Source organism: Theropithecus gelada, chromosome 1 (assembly GCF_003255815.1).
Source record: "Theropithecus gelada isolate Dixy chromosome 1, Tgel_1.0, whole genome shotgun sequence".
NCBI lineage: Eukaryota > Metazoa > Chordata > Mammalia > Primates > Cercopithecidae > Theropithecus > Theropithecus gelada.
In genome coordinates, this window is record NC_037668.1 from 161,809,424 (window position 1) to 161,826,519 (window position 17,096).

General features: G+C 41.2%; 1 protein-coding gene across 11 annotated transcripts in view; it reads right to left on the reverse strand.

Moving 5' to 3' along the window:
- Positions 1-17,096, reverse strand: part of ZC3H11A (zinc finger CCCH-type containing 11A) — a 59,938-nt gene that overhangs the window by 19,111 nt on the left and 23,731 nt on the right. For all 11 annotated transcript variants that reach the window (XM_025378563.1, XM_025378528.1, XM_025378500.1 and 8 more), the window contains 6 exons: positions 6,603-6,726; positions 5,394-5,597; positions 5,152-5,268; positions 4,841-4,921; positions 3,304-3,414; positions 1,249-1,311 (listed from right to left, as the gene is read on the reverse strand). In XM_025378563.1, coding sequence (XP_025234348.1) covers positions 1,249-1,311; positions 3,304-3,414; positions 4,841-4,921; positions 5,152-5,268; positions 5,394-5,597; positions 6,603-6,726 — 700 coding nt within the window. The remainder of the gene's footprint in view (positions 1-1,248; positions 1,312-3,303; positions 3,415-4,840; positions 4,922-5,151; positions 5,269-5,393; positions 5,598-6,602; positions 6,727-17,096) is intronic.

Here is a 17,096-nt window from a genome sequence, read left to right on the forward strand (position 1 = left end):
GGCAGGAGAATCACTTGAAACTAGGAGGTGGAGGTTGCAGTGAGCTGAGATTGTGCCAGTGCACGCCAGAGTGGGCGACAGAGCAAGACTCTCGTTTCAAAAAATAATAATAATTTTTTGGAGTCAGACACATTAGGGTAGTTATACAACAATTTACTAATATGGTAAAGTACCTCCCCCCAAAAATAAAATAGCAGCCAAGCATGGTAGCTCATGCCTGTAATCGCAATACTTTGGGAGGCCAAGGCCGGCAGATCACTTGAGCCCAGGAGTTGGATACCAGCCTGGGCAACATGGTGAAACCCCATCGCTACAAAAATTACAAAAATTAGCCAGGTATAGTGGTGTATGCCTATGGTCCCAGTTACTTGGGAGGCTGGGGTGGGAGGATCACTTGAGCCCAGGAGATGGTGGTTGCAGTGAGCTGAGATTGCACCACTGCACTCAGTGTGCCTGGGTAACACAACAAGACTGTCTCTAAATAAATAAATAAGCAAGCACCAATAGACTCAAGGACTCAAATTTTATATATACATATTTTCTTCTTTCTTCTTAGGGATTCCTATATTCTAAGAGACACACATTATATTAACCAATGATTTTTTTCACCTCTAAAACACTCACATTTAAATATGTCCAGAGAAATAGAGGTGTTCTTTACCATTTTAAAAATCTAGTTCCTGGCCGGGCGCGGTGGCTCAAGCCTGTAATCCCAGCACTTTGGGAGGCCAAGACGGGCGGATCACGAGGTCAGGAGATCGAGACCATCCTGGCTAACACGGTGAAACCCCGTCTCTACTAAAAAATACAAAAAACTAGCCGGGTGCGGTGGCGGGCGCCTGTAGTCCCAGCTACTCGGGAGGCTGAGGCAGGAGAATGGCGTGAACCCGGGAGGCGGAGCTTGCAGTGAGCCGAGATCCGGCCATTGCACTCCAGCCTGGGCGGCAGAGTGAGACTCCTTCTCAAAAAAAAAAAAAAATAAAAAATAAAAAATAAAAATAAAAATCTAGTTCCGTTCACAATGCTGGTCATGGTCATAATCTAATTCAACTGCAACACTTCAAATCTCTATAACTTCAATAAAAGGTACAAAGCACTCATGAAAACATGAGGAATTTATAAGTGCTTTCAGCCAATACAGGCGCACCAATAACAATGATGTGATGTGTTTAAAGAGAGTTTGGAGAAGCTATCATGTTAATGCACAAACAAGCAGAAAAGAAAAGATAGGCACAAAACTTATCATACCTGCTGAAAATTTTCGTTTCCCCAGTCTCTCAGTAAGACTCAATCTAACCAAGGGTTCTTCTCCTGAAATGGCAAAAGCAGAATTTCTCTATCCTTAGTCAATTTTTCTGTATTCAGTAACTACTAATAGGTACAAAGTATGTTCTGATATTAGCATGAACCCACCCAGAAAAGTCTCTTGAAAATCAGGTCTCAGTCTCAAGGAAGCCCACTACATTAAAAAAAAAACAAAAAACCCAGAACCTATTAATAACAAACAGCCAAACATACAGCCCAAACAGAAGCAACAGCACAGTACTAATTATTATTATTATTATTTTTGATAATAATAATAGAGTCTCGCTCTGTCACTCAGGCTGGAGTGCAGTGGTGCCACCTTGGCTCACTGCAACCTCCACCTCCTGGGTTCAAGCAATTCTCCTGTCTCAGCCTCCCGAGTAGCTGGGACTATGGCACACACTACCACGCCTGGCTTTTTTTTTTTTTTTTTTTGAGACAGAGTCTCACTCTGTCGCCCAGGCTAGAGTGCAGTGGCCCAATCTCAGCTCACTGCAATCTCTACTTCCCGGGTTCAAGCGATTCTCCTGCCTCAGCCTCCTGACTAGCTGGGATTACAGGCGTGCACCACCATGCCCGGCTAAATTTTGTATTTTTAGTAGAGACAGGGATTCACCATGTTAGTCAGGCTGGTCTCGAATTTCCGACCTTGTGATCCGTCCACCTCGGCCTCCCAAAGTGCTGGGATTACAGGCATGAGCCACCACACCCTGTCTAATTTTTGTATTTTTAGTAGAGACGGGGTTTCACCATGTTGGCCAGGCTGGTCTTGAACTCCTGGCCTCAAGCAATCTGCCCACCTTGGCCTCCCAAAGTGCTGGGATTATACATGTAAGCCACTGCACCTGGCCTAGCATAGTACTAATTAGTAATAGCAGTCGAGTATAAGACAGATTGTATTCTCAACCAATTGGTTATAAAACTGAAACTATACTTTTGCTTATGCACTTTGATACATTAAATGAAACTGTACTCTACTCCAATGTTAACTCTCCAATATAACTCTCTTTGATCACCTCAGGAAGAAGTGAGCTCTCTTCTAATTCTTTGTTGTTTGAATTGCACAAACACTTGAATGTATCTATAATTCCTTATTAGACTTAAAATTATTAAATGAAAATACTTTATTACAGGCTGGGTGTGGTGGCTAAAACCTATAATCCCAGCAATTTCGGAGGCCGAGGCGGGCAGATCATTTGAGGTCAGCAGTTCAAGACCAATGTGGCCAACATGGTGAAACCCCATTTCCACCAAAAATACAAAAATTAACCGGGTGTGGTGGCGGGTGCCTATAATCCCAGCTGCTGGGGAGGCTGAGGCAGGAGAATCACTTGAAACCGGGAGGCGGAGGTTGCAATGAGTGGAGGTCGCACCATTGCACTCCAGCCTGGGCGACAGAGCAAGACTCCATTAAAAAAAAAAAAAAAAGAAAAATTAATGGCCGGGCACGGTGGCTCACGCCTGTAATCCCAGCACTTTGGGAGGCCAAGGTGGGCAGATCACCTGAGGTCGGGAGTTTGAGACCAGTCAGACCAACATGGAGAAACCCGGTCTCTGCTAAAAATACACAAAACTCAGCCGGGCGCATGCCAATAATCCCAACTACTCGGGAGGCTGAGGCAGGAAAATCGCTTGAACCCAGAAGACGGAGGTTGCGGTGAGCCAAGATTGTGCCATTGCACTCCAGCCTAGGAAACTCAAAAAAATAAATAAATAAAAAACTTTATTATAGTTCTTTAGTCACACAGGAAGCCAATAAATGTATTGAGTGGGTATCAACAGTAAATGGAAAAATAAATGTGAGGGCTGCTTGAAGGTTGAAGAATTTCAACCTTTTAAATATTAGAGTTGAATGTACCAACTTTTCATCTTTATATCTCATCAACATACTAACAAATTCCTGAAAATTCATCAAAGGTAAAAGATACTCAAGGATTTTACATTCCCAATTATATAAAAGTAGAGGCTTGACAACTCTAAGACCTACCTATACCTTACCTTGTTTGGTGGAGAGAGTTACTGTCCTCACCACAGTCCTGACATTTTCTTTTTCAGGACCTGGAATGGGCTCAGGGTGAAGTAAAAGACTGGAAACTCCTGAAGAACCCTCTGAATAAGGCAAGTCAAAGAACAGCAAATAATTTATGGAAAATAATGCTACTGCAAGTCAAAAGATTTGTTTTTGTAACTAGTTAAGTCCAATACAGACTGATATTATGACTATAAGCCAATCAGCCTTTCTGTATCTGTTTGCCTACAGTCAAACGGGGTAGTGGTGAGGGGAGCCTTGGGCAAGATGTGAAAACAAAATATAAAATTATTTTGAGTGACTTAGGCACCCAAACTACTTTTATTTACCAATAAGGCTAATATTATTCTAAAATTAACCTCAGAGGTATACTAGCCATCAGGTGTATCAATCCAACCTATTCTTTTCAAATTTAATCATCTGAAAACACAACTCCAAGGTTCCTATAAAGCAAGCCTTAAAACAAGGTTCTTAGAACCATTTCTCTCTATATATACACTTCAAACTATAAATTTTAGGGCTGGAAGCTTGGGGCGGTGGATTACCTGAGGTTGGGAGTTTGAGATCAGCCTAACCAACATGGAGAAACCCTCTCTTTACCAAAAATACAAAATTACCCGGGTGTGGTGGTGCATGCCTGTAATCCCAGCTACTCAGGAGGCTGAGGCAGGAGAAGAGCTTGAACCGGGAGGTGGAGGTTGTGGTGAGCAAAGACTGCGCCACTGCACTCCAGCCTGGGCAACAAAAGTAAAACTCTGTCTCAAAAAAAAAAAAAAAAAAATTGGGGGTTGGAAATACAGATCAGTCAGGCTGACGTAAGCTCCAGAAGAAAATCACAGCAGCTCTTCAGGAATAACTCTTCTACTAGAAAATGAAGTTTTTCCTTTTTTCTTTTTTTTTGAGACAGTCTTGCTCTGTTGCCAGGCTAGAATACAGTGGTGCAGTCTCAGCTCACTGCAACCTCCACCTCATGGGTTCAAGTGATTCTCCTGCCTCAGCCTCCCGAGTAGCTGGGACTACAGGCGCATGCCACCACACGTGGTTAATTTTTTGTATTTCAGTAGAGACAGGGTTTCGCCATATTCGTCAGGATGGTCTGGATCTCCTGACCTCATGATTCGCCCTCCTCAGCCTCCCAAAGTACTGGGATTACAGGCGTGAACCACCACGCCCAGGCTTTCCTCTCTTAATATAACTTCTTTTTAACCACTATAAGAACTTACAGAATTAATATAGTTCTTATATGATGTTCTTTAGAGCTATATTTTTCAAGATATACAGGTTCTTTCAGATTCTTTATTGTACCCAGCTCTGAATCATTAGGGACTGAAACACAGCTGCAGTGAATTAAAAGCAACCACAATTTAAATAAGTTTGTGTTTTACTTCAAACAGGCCATGGAAATGAAAATCTATTTTCTCATTTTGGCTGTTGTTTCTAGAAGCGTCCTTAGTATTCTTCCCTAGCAACATAAAACTATCCATGCCAAAACTTGTGATGACTTACCACCTTGCTTCTTAGATTTTTCCTTCATTTTCTTTGACTTAATTTCCTCAAGAGTTTTTATTCCAAAATTCAAACATTCACCTGAAAATCCAAATAGAAATTTTATGAGGAACTAGAGCCTTTTCATCTTTGTGTTTTATCTGAATATAGCAGGCATTTATTTTTTGAATAAATGATCAACAGAAACTAAGTATAGGTATGTATGTGTGTAGCATGGGAAAAGGAAGAGGGAAGCCAATTATTGTGAACTAAATTTCAAAGTTAGTTTCAACAGTGCTGTAAGATTTGGCACCAATATAGCCTCTTCTTACCTTGCTTTATGTTGACTGCAGGTTTCCGGACAGAAGTCACTCGTAATCCATTGTGAACTTCAGGACTTGGTTGCAGGGTAGGTGTTTTGGTTTCATCACCTTCCTCAGAAAACTGATCTGTATGCCAACATTTAAGGCAAATTCACAATTAAAAATAAGCCTATAGCTTTAATCCTGATTCTGCCCAATTTACTATGTGACCCTATTTATTTGCCTTAAAGAAGGAGCCACACAGAACTTACCATCATCATCTTCATCATCATCTGCAGCATTAATTACAACTGGTGGATGCGTGGGACTAGGAACATTTTCGGAACTTTCTACTTTCATAACGCTCCGCAGCTGAGGGGAAGGATTGGACTGCACAGACAATTTGTTCTGCTGAACTGAAAGTTGGCTAGCCTTCACTTCCTCTTCTGGTGACTCAGGCACAGTGGGCAACACAGCTAAACGCACAAAATCAGTCACAAATTAAAAACAGAAGATACAACCCCAATTTACCAAAAATTCCTGACCCCCTATAAAAAGTATGGTGTATTTATCTTATGAGCAGTTACATCTTTTCACTAAATTTCCTCATTTAAGTTCTAAAGTCCTAGGGAGGGAAAAAATGTGCTTTTAGCTAATTAACTCTCCACTGTACATAAACACAAAGTGGGCACTCAAAACAGAATAAACAGAAGACTAGAAGAAGCATAGTACCTGTTCACAAATTCTAGACCTTTAATTTTAATAGTGTAATTCTAGGCTTTTTGCTCAGCAAAGTAGCTTTTAAGACCAAGCATATGACACTTATTTGAACCAAACCAGAAAGGAGTAGGTCTACTTTTTTCCCTTAAATTGAGGTAAAAAGATGTAGCCATCAAATTTTAATCACGTAGCAAATGTGGCTTTTAAATCGCCAATTCCACTTATAAATTATTTTAAAATGGATTTTGGGAATAACTACTAGCTTTTTAGTTTTACTTTATAGTCTAGAGTAGGGTTGGCAAATATTTTTTGCAAAGAGCCAGTTTTTAGGCTTTGTAGGCCATACGGTTTCTGTCTCAACTACTCAATTCTACAGCACTAGCACAAAACTAGTAATAGAAAACATGTAAATGGGCAAGGCTGCATTCCAATAAAACTTATTTTACAAAACAGGCAGAGGACCAGTTTTGCCAACCTTTGGCCTAGAAAATCAAATTTATTTTGAAAATGTTTATGGGTCTGATAAGAATGTGAAAAATGAAGTAAGTATAATAACTTAAATGGCATGCCAAGATATAATGGTTCTATGGCCATGGATAAATCATTTAACCTTAATAAGATTCAGTTCACTCTGTAAAGTGGAAATAATTCTGCTGTTTCACAAGACTGAAAGGAGCCAACGTCTGAAAAGTACTGTTGTACAGTGTGCATAATAGCTGTTCATTTGATAGTATTCTTTTAAAATTAAAAACTGATCTCACTTTTGCTTGGAGGTAGGAAAAGGCCATCAACATATCGTCCTCTATTGTGATGGAAAGCGCAGTTTAATTTTTGACATCCCGTTGGCTGATTTTCCCAATAACAAGGAATTTCACTGCGTTTTTTCTGTAAGAGGGAAAAACACATTGCTTTGAAATAAAACAGTGATACATATATTAAAGTGGTAGTTTGTTTTCCAGGCAAAGTTCATACAGGGTTCAAAAATCCGAGGCATGTGAGATGAGATGATTTTTACAAGGAAGAGAGGTTGCTGAAAATAACATAACTTAGGCATGATGGAGAGCTGAAAAGAGCAGGAGAGTAGTTTATGTTATTCTTTCCCTTTTTACCCTCATCCTGGAACCCCTAAAATGTCTACACTTAAAGAAGCAGGATGATACAGTAGTTTAAGTTTATGAAATCAAAGATAATAGGATCTGAATCTCTATTATGCTACTTATTGGTCAGATAGCCTTGGACAATTTATGCCTCTAAGCCTCACTTTCCTTAGCTATAACGGGAATAAATGGTTTCTTATGAAGAGTACATAAAATAAAGCACTAAGCACATAGTTCAAACTCAATAAACTGCAGTTATTACTTGAAGCTGAGAGTTCAAGGCTTTGAGAAAATTCTTCCCATTCATGAATTCTCCAAGTAAGGCACATGTAACAGCACACTAAGGATGTTAGGTATCCTTCCCAAGTCACCTTACTTTTATAAACAAAAATTGGGAGAAAAAAAAGAATACCTGTACATCTAGAATAAACTGCCGGATCACAGGATATATGTCCAAGAAAAATATATACATTAGTTTTCCAAAAGCTGTGTATAAGCAATGTTCACAGCAATATTATTTTCAATAGCTCTATACTTTTGCAAACCCACGTGTACATCAACACCAGAATGGATAAAGAAACCGTAAAGTATTCATACAACAGAATGTCATCTAGTAATGAGAAGGAATAAACCATTGCTATACTCAATGCCACACATGTGGAATGAAAGAAGCCAGACACAAGAGTGCATACTATATGATTCCGTTTATGAAAAGATCAAAACAGTCAAAACTTCTCCACGGTAGGGTAGGGATGGTGATCAGCTTTGGGGATGTGGTTAGTAACAAGGGGATGAAGGGGAAGATAGATTACTGCTAATACTCTATTTCTTGAACTAGGTGCTGATCAAGTAAGTATATTCACTTTATGAAAATTCTTCAAGTTGTAAGATTACGATTTGTGCACTTTTCTATATACATTTTAATAGTTCAAAAAAGGGGATAAAAAGATATAAGAAGTACTCCGAAAAAGTAACTAACCTCCGATGAACTGCATTATGTTGAATCTCTAATCATCATAAACAGCCTAAGGTTTAAAATTCCAGGAAAAAACACTAGCATTGAAATGTAAGAATATGGAGAAGAGAAACAGAGAAACAATAACCATTACAAAAAGATGCTTAAATGTATCAAAAAGGGCAAATTCCAAAATCTACTATATTGAGAGACTGATAAAATTCAATAATACACTGTTTTTAGGGATGTGGAAGAATCAGGCAGTCTCAAACATATAATGGAAATGTAAATTAGCTCCACATCTCTGAAAGGTGATTTGGCAAAATCAGTTTTTTAAAAATATGTTCTAAGTTTATGTCATATGCATAATTACCTATTAACATTTTTTAAAAGTGTAGGTTACTGTGGGCACACTGCTCCGCAAGGAGCAGTAAAAATAAATAAAGTAAAACTAAAAGTACAGCAAATATTACTTTCAAAGAACTAGACAGAATTTCTTAGTCCTCTGTCACACCCAAAAGATAGACGTAATAGCTACCACTGTTTTTTAGACAGGAAAACAACAATTATTCAATTCTCTCTTTCTCAAGGCAGAACCTAAAGCCAATCTTCCTTGTTCCTAAGCCTGCCTTTGCTTAAATTTTACATCTTTCCTGGAAGCAATTTTCAAATTACTGAATGACTTCTGTAACAGTATCTTCTATATACAGAAGTCACATGACATTTATCTGATCTGTTTAATACATTTACTAGATTTTGTTTCTAATTGAAAAGTAATATATGTGCAACGAAGACAACTTGGAAAATGGAAATAAATGCCAATTATGCTATTACCCAAAGAGAATCACTTATTTTGGTATGAATTCTTTTTACTTGTAAAAAAAAAAAAAAAACACAAGTGACTATATGCATACTAAAAAGAAAGGTATTCCATGTAATTCTGTACATTTTTCCTTAGTAATATCCTCCACATGCCAGGTGTGGTGGCTCACACCTGTAATCCCAACACTTTGGGAGGCCAAGGTGGGTGGATCACCTGAGATCAGGAGTTCAAGACCAGCCGGACCAATATGGTGAAACCCCGTCTCTACTAAAAAATACAAAAATTAGCTAGGCATGGTGGAGGGTGCCTGAAGCCCCAGCTAGGCAGGAGGCTGAGACAGGAGAATCACTTGAACCCGGGAAGTGGAGGTTTCAGTGAGCCAAGATAGAGCCATTGCACTCCAGCCTGGGAGACAGAGTGAAACTCCGTTTCAAAAAAAAAACCAATAAAAAAAAAATCCTCCACAATATTATTTCTCCTACATAATTATGTCTTCACATTTTTAACAGTAATACAGCACATGATCCAAAGTTAAAACAAGTTGATTCTCATTATTTGCAGTAGTTATGCTCTATAAAGTCACTAGGAACACTGAATTAGTAAATACTAAACCATTTTTCCTAAGGGAAATAGAGTTGGGTTCCTGTGAGCCTCTGGTCACATTTTCATCAACTAATCAATACATAACTTGGTTTTGGGTGCATTTAATATTGTTCATTCATTAATACGAAACTCAAGACCAATAGCACTATAACTCACACTTGAACAAAGCTTATCTAACATCTATTTTCTTTTTTTTTTTTTTTGAGATGGAGTCTCGTTCTGTCGCCCAGGTTGGAATGCAGTGGCACAATCTCGGCTCACTGAAACTTCCACCTCCCAGGTTCAAGCAATTCTTCTGCTTCAGCCTCCCCAGTAGCTGGGATTATAGGCACATGCCACCATGCCCAGCTAATTTTTTTGTATTTTTAGTAGAGACAGGGTTTCACTATGTTGGCCAGGCTGGTCTCGAACTCCTGACCTCATGATCTGCCTGCCTCGGCCTCCCAAAATACTAGGATTACAGGCGTAAGCCACCGCGTCTGGCCTAACAATCTGTTTTCTCTGTGAGACACATCACAGCTTTCTTCTACTCAGGAACACTACAAAGCACTTCAGCAATAGGCCCAGGAGCCATTTTAAGCAGCACCACCACCACCAACCAAAAGCCGTGGAACCAAATAGACCATCAAAAGGACACTTGTTTACAGTATCAGAAGAAGGCAGAGCTCTGTTCCACCTCACCTGGAAATGTGACTCAATTTGTGAACCAATGTGACACATGTCAGATGACTCAAATTTTTTGCTGCTCTGAACATGTCTACGAATGACCAAGTACTGATTTGGGGGTTATAAATTTTAGCAAGTAGGCAAATTTGCAAATATGGAACCAATGAATAATGAAAATGAACTGCACGCAGAAGCGGTACACAATAAAAAGACTCCTTCTCATCCCTGTCACCTTCCCATAGTCACTGTTGTTAAGTTTCACCTTTATACTTCCAGAGATTTTTAAAATTCATATGCAAGTGAAAAACAAATATAAACTGTTTTCCCTCTTTTTTTTTTTTTAATTTTGAGATGGGAGTCTCACTGTATAGCCCAGGCTGGAGTACAGTGGTGTAATCTCGACTCACTGCAATCTCTGCCTCCTGGGTTCAAGTGATTCTCCTGCCTCAACCTCCTGAGTGCTGGGACGACGGGGTGTGCCAACACACCCGGCTAATTTTTGCAATTTTAGTAGAGATGGGGTTTCACTGTGTTGGCCAAGTGGTCTCAAACTCCTGACGTCAGGTCATCCAGCCACCTCAGCCTCCCAAAGTGCTGGGATTACAGGCATGAGCCACAGCACCAGGCTTCCCTCTCCTTTTTTAACCCATCTTGCTCTTCACCTTAGGTTTTCCACTTGACAATATATCCTAATTATTTCCATATCAATAAGTTCGTTGCCCCTTTAAAATTTTTTGTTAACAGCTACCTGGCACTCCACTGTATGAATGTAGCAAAACTTTATTTTAGAAGAAGGACAGTTAGGTTATTTCCAGTATTTTACTATTACAAATTACTACAATAAGTAATTCTGCACACATCTTATTTTGCAGGTAAATACCTATGTGTAAAAAGTATAAGCATTTAGTTCTTTCAAGCAATATAGCCAATAAGCCTCTGTGCAGAAAAGAGTTAACATAGCAACTCTGAGACTACTATCTTAGAAATGCCTGCTTGCAAGGCTTGTTCTTGGCTAGCATCTGGGAACTTGGCTTTTAGATGCTCCAAGCTAATTGGTAAGTGGGGGAGGGAGAAGGCTCAGTATGTCTAGACTGTTTGTGCAAACGATATGGTTAATGCTGAACATCTGCCTTCCTTTTGGGAGTCTGGAATTTGGGTACATGTTTGGTAAAGGGTGCTTACTTGGCCAGCACCAGTGAAAATCCTGGATGTTGAGTCTCTAATGGATTTCCCTGGGCAGGAACACCACACATGCACTGCTGCATTTTCATGACTCACAGAAGAGTGTGCTCTGGGTCACCCCTAAAGTGAGTGGGCATAAAAAAACAGGCACATGGATTCTTCCAGATTCCTCCAGTGTCTTTTTCCCTTATGATCTGACAGTGTGTCTTCACTCTATTGCTGTAATAAATCTTAACTCTGAATACATTCTAGAGAATCTCTAAAATGAAGAGGTGCTCCTGGAGACACTGACATACCCTCCGTAGGAGTTGTGCCAATATACGCTCCATTAACAATGTTACAACAAGACTTTTCATGTTGTAACATAAAATATAAAAGCTGCAGAGTACTCCTTTATCAATTTATTTGATATCTGCTGCTATTTGCAAGACAGGTAGCTTAGAATGTAGTTAAGAGACAAGAAATATGAAACCAGACTGGAGTAGCTGACCCCAGGCATATGAACAATATATTTAGTCTCACCCCAACAATTCAGTCCAAAGTTGTTAGATGGGGCTGAGGGAGACAGGCATTCAGATGGGAGGAGGGAAAGACATGGTGGCCCAGAGCAGGGTACTGGAGTCTGACTGAGAATAGGAAGGTATCCACATGACCATGTGGAACTGGCATAGGGTGTTGGAACCCATGGAGAGTTAAGAGGACATGTGCATGAGAAGGTACCCTGACAAGTGTTGAGCCTGAGCAGGGTTAGCAATGTTTCTGTGCAGAAGAGATCCCAATGTAGGATGAAGAATATATACTCATGTAGGGTCAGTTTAGAATGGCATCAAAGACCAAGTGGGGTGAGGAAGGCAGGGTACTCCCAAGGGAACCTCGTACAGAGCTGGAATATGTGCGCAGGGTCAGGACAGCATCTCACATGGGAGAGCCGCTCAGCACAAAGTATCACAGCCCAAGGGTGTGAAAACAGTATCCATTGTAGGGATCGGGTTGGGGGTCAAAAGTAGGATGCCGGGCTCCAAGGAGGGTGAGAAAGAGGTCCCTACGGTGAAGGAAACAGGGAGGCTTAGCACAGGGCACTGGAGTTGAAACATGGTGAGAAAGGTGTCCCTGTGGAGAAGCTTTGTGTGTCATGCCAGAGCCTGAGAGGAAGGAAAAGGCTGTGACACAGTATTGGTTTTCATACTAGGAGACTGATCAAATAAATAAAAGTATTATGAACAATGAAAACCAAGTTTCTCACTTCTGGAGAAGAGTTACAGGTATGGAAAAGGAGAAGCCTACACTAAGTCCTGTGGTAGTGATGAACTGGAAGCACCTATATGAACTATAATTTTTAATACTAAGTATCTATTATTGAATACATAGGGCTGGGCATGGGGGCTCATGCCTGTAAACACAGCACTTTGGGAGGCTGAGGCGGGTGGATCATGAGGTCATTAGATGGAGACCATCCTGGCTAACACGGTGAAACCCCATCTCTACTAAAAGTACAAAAAATTAGCCGGGCGTGGTGGCAGGCACCTGTAATCCCAGCTACTCGGGAGGCTGAGACAGGAGAATGGTGTGAACCCAGGAGGTGGAGCTTGCAGTGAGCCGAGATCGCGTCACTGCACTCCAGCCTGGGCGACAGAGCGAGACTCCGTCTCAAAAAAACAAAACAAAACAAAACAAAAAACAAAAAAAAGTTCTGATGTAAACGTCTGTTAAGTGTATACATTTATATATTCCTTAGCTCTGTCCACTGAGACGACCTGAAAGTGATGACACTCTAGGAGCAGCCCAAATCTTAACTTCTATATACCATTCTTCACTAAAAGAAACCAGGGCACCTTGGATAAATGGCTGAATCCAGGGCTGAAGTAGGAAAAATACAGGATGAGCCTGGAAAATCTTGGCTAGGCCAAAAAGCAGAGATGCTCAAAGAATGATAGAAACATCAAAAGGACACAAAAATCAGCTTGAAAGGCTCCTACTGGCCAAATCTGGGTCAATCTGAGCATAAAGTCAGTAATGATAGTAACAAGAGTATGACACACTGGTTAAAATAGAAAACCACATATATCAGTCCATTTTTACACTGCTATAAAGAATTACCTGAGACTGGGTAATTTATTAAAAAAAAAAAAAAAAGGTTTAACTAACTCACAGCTCTGCATGGCTGGGGAGGGCTCACGAAACTTACAACTATGGCAGGAGGTGAAGAGGACACAAGGCACAAACAAGGCTTACAAAGCAGCAGGAGAGTGCAAGTAAAGGGAGTCCCACACTTTTAAACCATCAGATCTCATGAGAACTCACTCATTATCACAAGAATAGCATGGGGGAAACCACCTCCATGATCCAATCACCTCCCATCAGGTCCCTCCCTTAACACATGGGGATTACAACACAGGTGAGATTGAGGTGGGGATACAGAGCCAAACCGTATCATCACAAGTTTGCATTAACTCACATAAATAATGGGGAAAAAGCTGAAGTCTGATGAGAAATGGGGTAAAGGGTCAAAAAGTACCTCTCCACAAAATATTTATGGGAGGCTGAGGCGGGTGGATCACTTGAGGCCAACAATTCGAGACAAGCCTGGCCAACACGGCGAAACCTCGTGTCTACTAAAAAATACAAAAAATCAGGCCAGGCGAGGTGGCTCATGCCTGTAATCCCAACACTTCGGGAGGCCAAGGCGGGCGGATCACAAGGTCAAGATATTGAGACCTTCCTGGCCAACATGGTGAAACCCCGCCTCTACTAAAAATACAAACATTAGCTGGATGTGGTAGTCCCAGCTACTTGGGAGGCTGAGGCAGGAGAATCGCTTGAACCTGGGAAGCAGAGGTTGCAGTGAGCTGAGACCATGCCACTGCACTCCAGCCTGGCGACAGAGCAAGACTCCGTTTCAAAACAAAACAAAACAAAACAAAAAACCCCCAAAATACAAAAAAATTAGATGGGTGTGGTAATGCAGGCCCACTGTCCCAGCTACTCGAGAGGCTGAGGCACAAGAATCACATGAACTCAGGAGGCAGAGGTCGCAGTGAGCTGAGATCACACCACTGCACTCCAGCCTGGGCAACAGCATGAGACTCTGTCTCAAAATAAATATATATATATAATTTGTGATAGTCCTACTAAAGATACATAATCTTAATTTAATAATGAGGGGGAATACAAACAAACCCAAATTGAAGAACATTCTTAAAAACAATTTCCCTATAGCTACCATAAGTGTTAAGGCCAATGAAACACAAGGCAGGACTGAGCGACTGCTGTCAACAGAAGCAGACAAAAAGAGTCACGACAACTATGCGCAACACTTGAATGTGGACTTGCTCTTTTTTTTTTTGAGATGGAGTCTCGCCCTGTCACCCAGGCTGGAGTGGAGTGGTGCAATCTCGGCTCAATGCAACCTCTGCCTCCCAGGTTCAAGCGATTCTCCTGCCTCAGCCTCCTGAGTAGCTGGGATTACAGGCGCCGGCCACCACACACAGCTAATTTTTGTATTTTTAGTAGAGATGGGCTTTCACCATGTTGGTCAGGCTGGTCTCGATCTCCTGATCTCATGATTCGCCCGCCTCAGACTACCAAAGTGCTGGGATTACAGGCATCAGCCACTGTGCCCAGCCTGGACTTGCTCTTTCTAAAATAAAAGATATTATTGTGAAAACTGGCAAACTTTGAGTGAGATCAAAGGATTAAATAGCGGTAATATTTCAATGTTAATCTTTTTCAAAAAATTATTGGGGTTGGCTGGGTGCAGTGACTCATGCCTACAATACCAAAACTTTGGGAGGCCGAGGTCAAGTGGATCACCAGAGGTCAGGAGTTCGAGACCAGCCTGACCAACATGGCAACACCCCATCTCTACTAAAAATACAGAATTAGCCAGGCATGGTGGTGCATGCCTGTAATTCCAGCTACTAGGGAGGCTGAGGCAGGAGAATTGCTTGAACTAGGGAGGCTGAGGTTGCACTGAGCCAAGATCATACTATTGCACTCCAGCCTGGGCAACAAGAGCAAAACTCCGTCTCAAAAAAAAAAAAAAAAAATTGGAGTCAGCTGGGCACGGTGGCTCATGCTTGCAATCCCAGCACTTTGGGAGGCTGAAGTGGGTACATGACCTGAAGTCAGGAGTTCGAGCCCAGCCTGGCCAACATAGTAAAACCCCGTCTCTACTAAAAATACAAAAATTAGCCAGCCATGGTGGCAGGTGCCTGTAATCCCAGCTACTCAGGAGGCCGAGGCAGAAGAATCGCTTGAACTTGGGAGGCGGAGGTTGCAGTGAGCGGAGATCATGCCATTGCACTCCAACCTGGGCTGCAAGAGTGAAACTCTGCCTCAAAAAAAAAAAAAAAAAAAAAATGTGGGAGTCTTGCTCTGTTGCCCAGGCTGGAGTGCAATGGTGCAGCCCTCACTGCAGCCTTGAACTCTTGGGCTCAAGTATCCTCCCACCTCAGACTCCCGAAAAGGTGGGACTACAAGCACTAGCCAACATGCTCAGCCTAGTTTTCTAATTTTGATAGCTGTATTATGATTATGTAGGAGAATGTCCTACTTGCTTGTAGGAAACACTAATCAAGTATTTGGAGGTAACAGAGAATGTCAGTAATTTACTCCTACACGGCTTTAAACATTTTTATACTGTATTGACAACTTTCCTCTAAGTATGCAATTTTTTAAAAATAAAAAGAAATTAACAGATACTCTCCAAATATGCATATGTATTTTTAAAGCTTAGATAGTACCAAACTATCCTCCAGAAAAATTATATCAATTTATGCTTATATCATTTAGACATTAAGTGAACATTAGTAATGTTGGGAATTTCACTGGATCATTAAAAAAAATAAAAATTGGCTAGACACGATGGCTCACGTCTGTAATCCCAGGACTTTGGGAGGCAGAGGCGTAAGGATAGCTTGAGCCTGGGAGTTTGAGACCAGACTGGGCAACATAGCGAAATCCCGTATCTATAACAAAATATATAAAATTCTTAAGTTTTTTATATACACACACACACGTGTATATATGTATATACACACGCATATGTATGCGTACATATACATATATATACAGATACATATATATACACACACGTGTATATACACATGTATATATGCACATATACACACATATATTCATATACACATACACATATTCACATATGTGTATATATACATATGTATATGTGTGTATATACGTGTGTGTGTATATACACACGTGTTTGTGTGTATATATATACACATATATATATTTTTTTTTCTTTTTTTTTTTTTTTTTTTTTTTTTTTGAGACGGAGTCTCGCTCTGTCTCCCGGGCTGGAGTTGCAGTGGCCGGATCTCAGCTCACTGCAAGCTCCGCCTCCCGGGTTCACGCCATTCTCCTGCCTCAGCCTCCCGAGTAGCTGGGACTACAGGCGCCGCCACCTCGCCCGGCTAGTTTTTTGTATTTTTTTAGTAGAGACGGGGTTTCACCATGTTCACCAGGATGGTCTCGATCTCCTGACCTCGTGATCCACCCGTCTCGGCCTCCCAAAGTGCTGGGATTACAGGCTTGAGCCACCGCGCCCGGCCACACATATATATTTTTTGAGATGGAATGTTGCTCTGTCACCAGGCTGGAGCGCAGTGGTGCAATCTCAGCTCACTGGAACCTCCAACTCCCTGGTTCAACTGATTCTCCTGCCTCAGCCTCTAAGTAGCTGGAATTATAGACACACGCCACCACACCCAGCTAATCTTTGTATTTTTAGTAGAGATGGGGTTTCACCGTGTTGGCTAGGATAGTCTTCATCTCCTGACCTCGTTCTGCCCACCTCGGCCTCCCAAAGTGCTGGAATTACAGGCATGAGCCACCGCACCCAGCCTTAATATATTTTTTAGAAGTCACTTTTGTCCCTATGTTTTTTATTGGCCCACCAGGTCCCCAGACT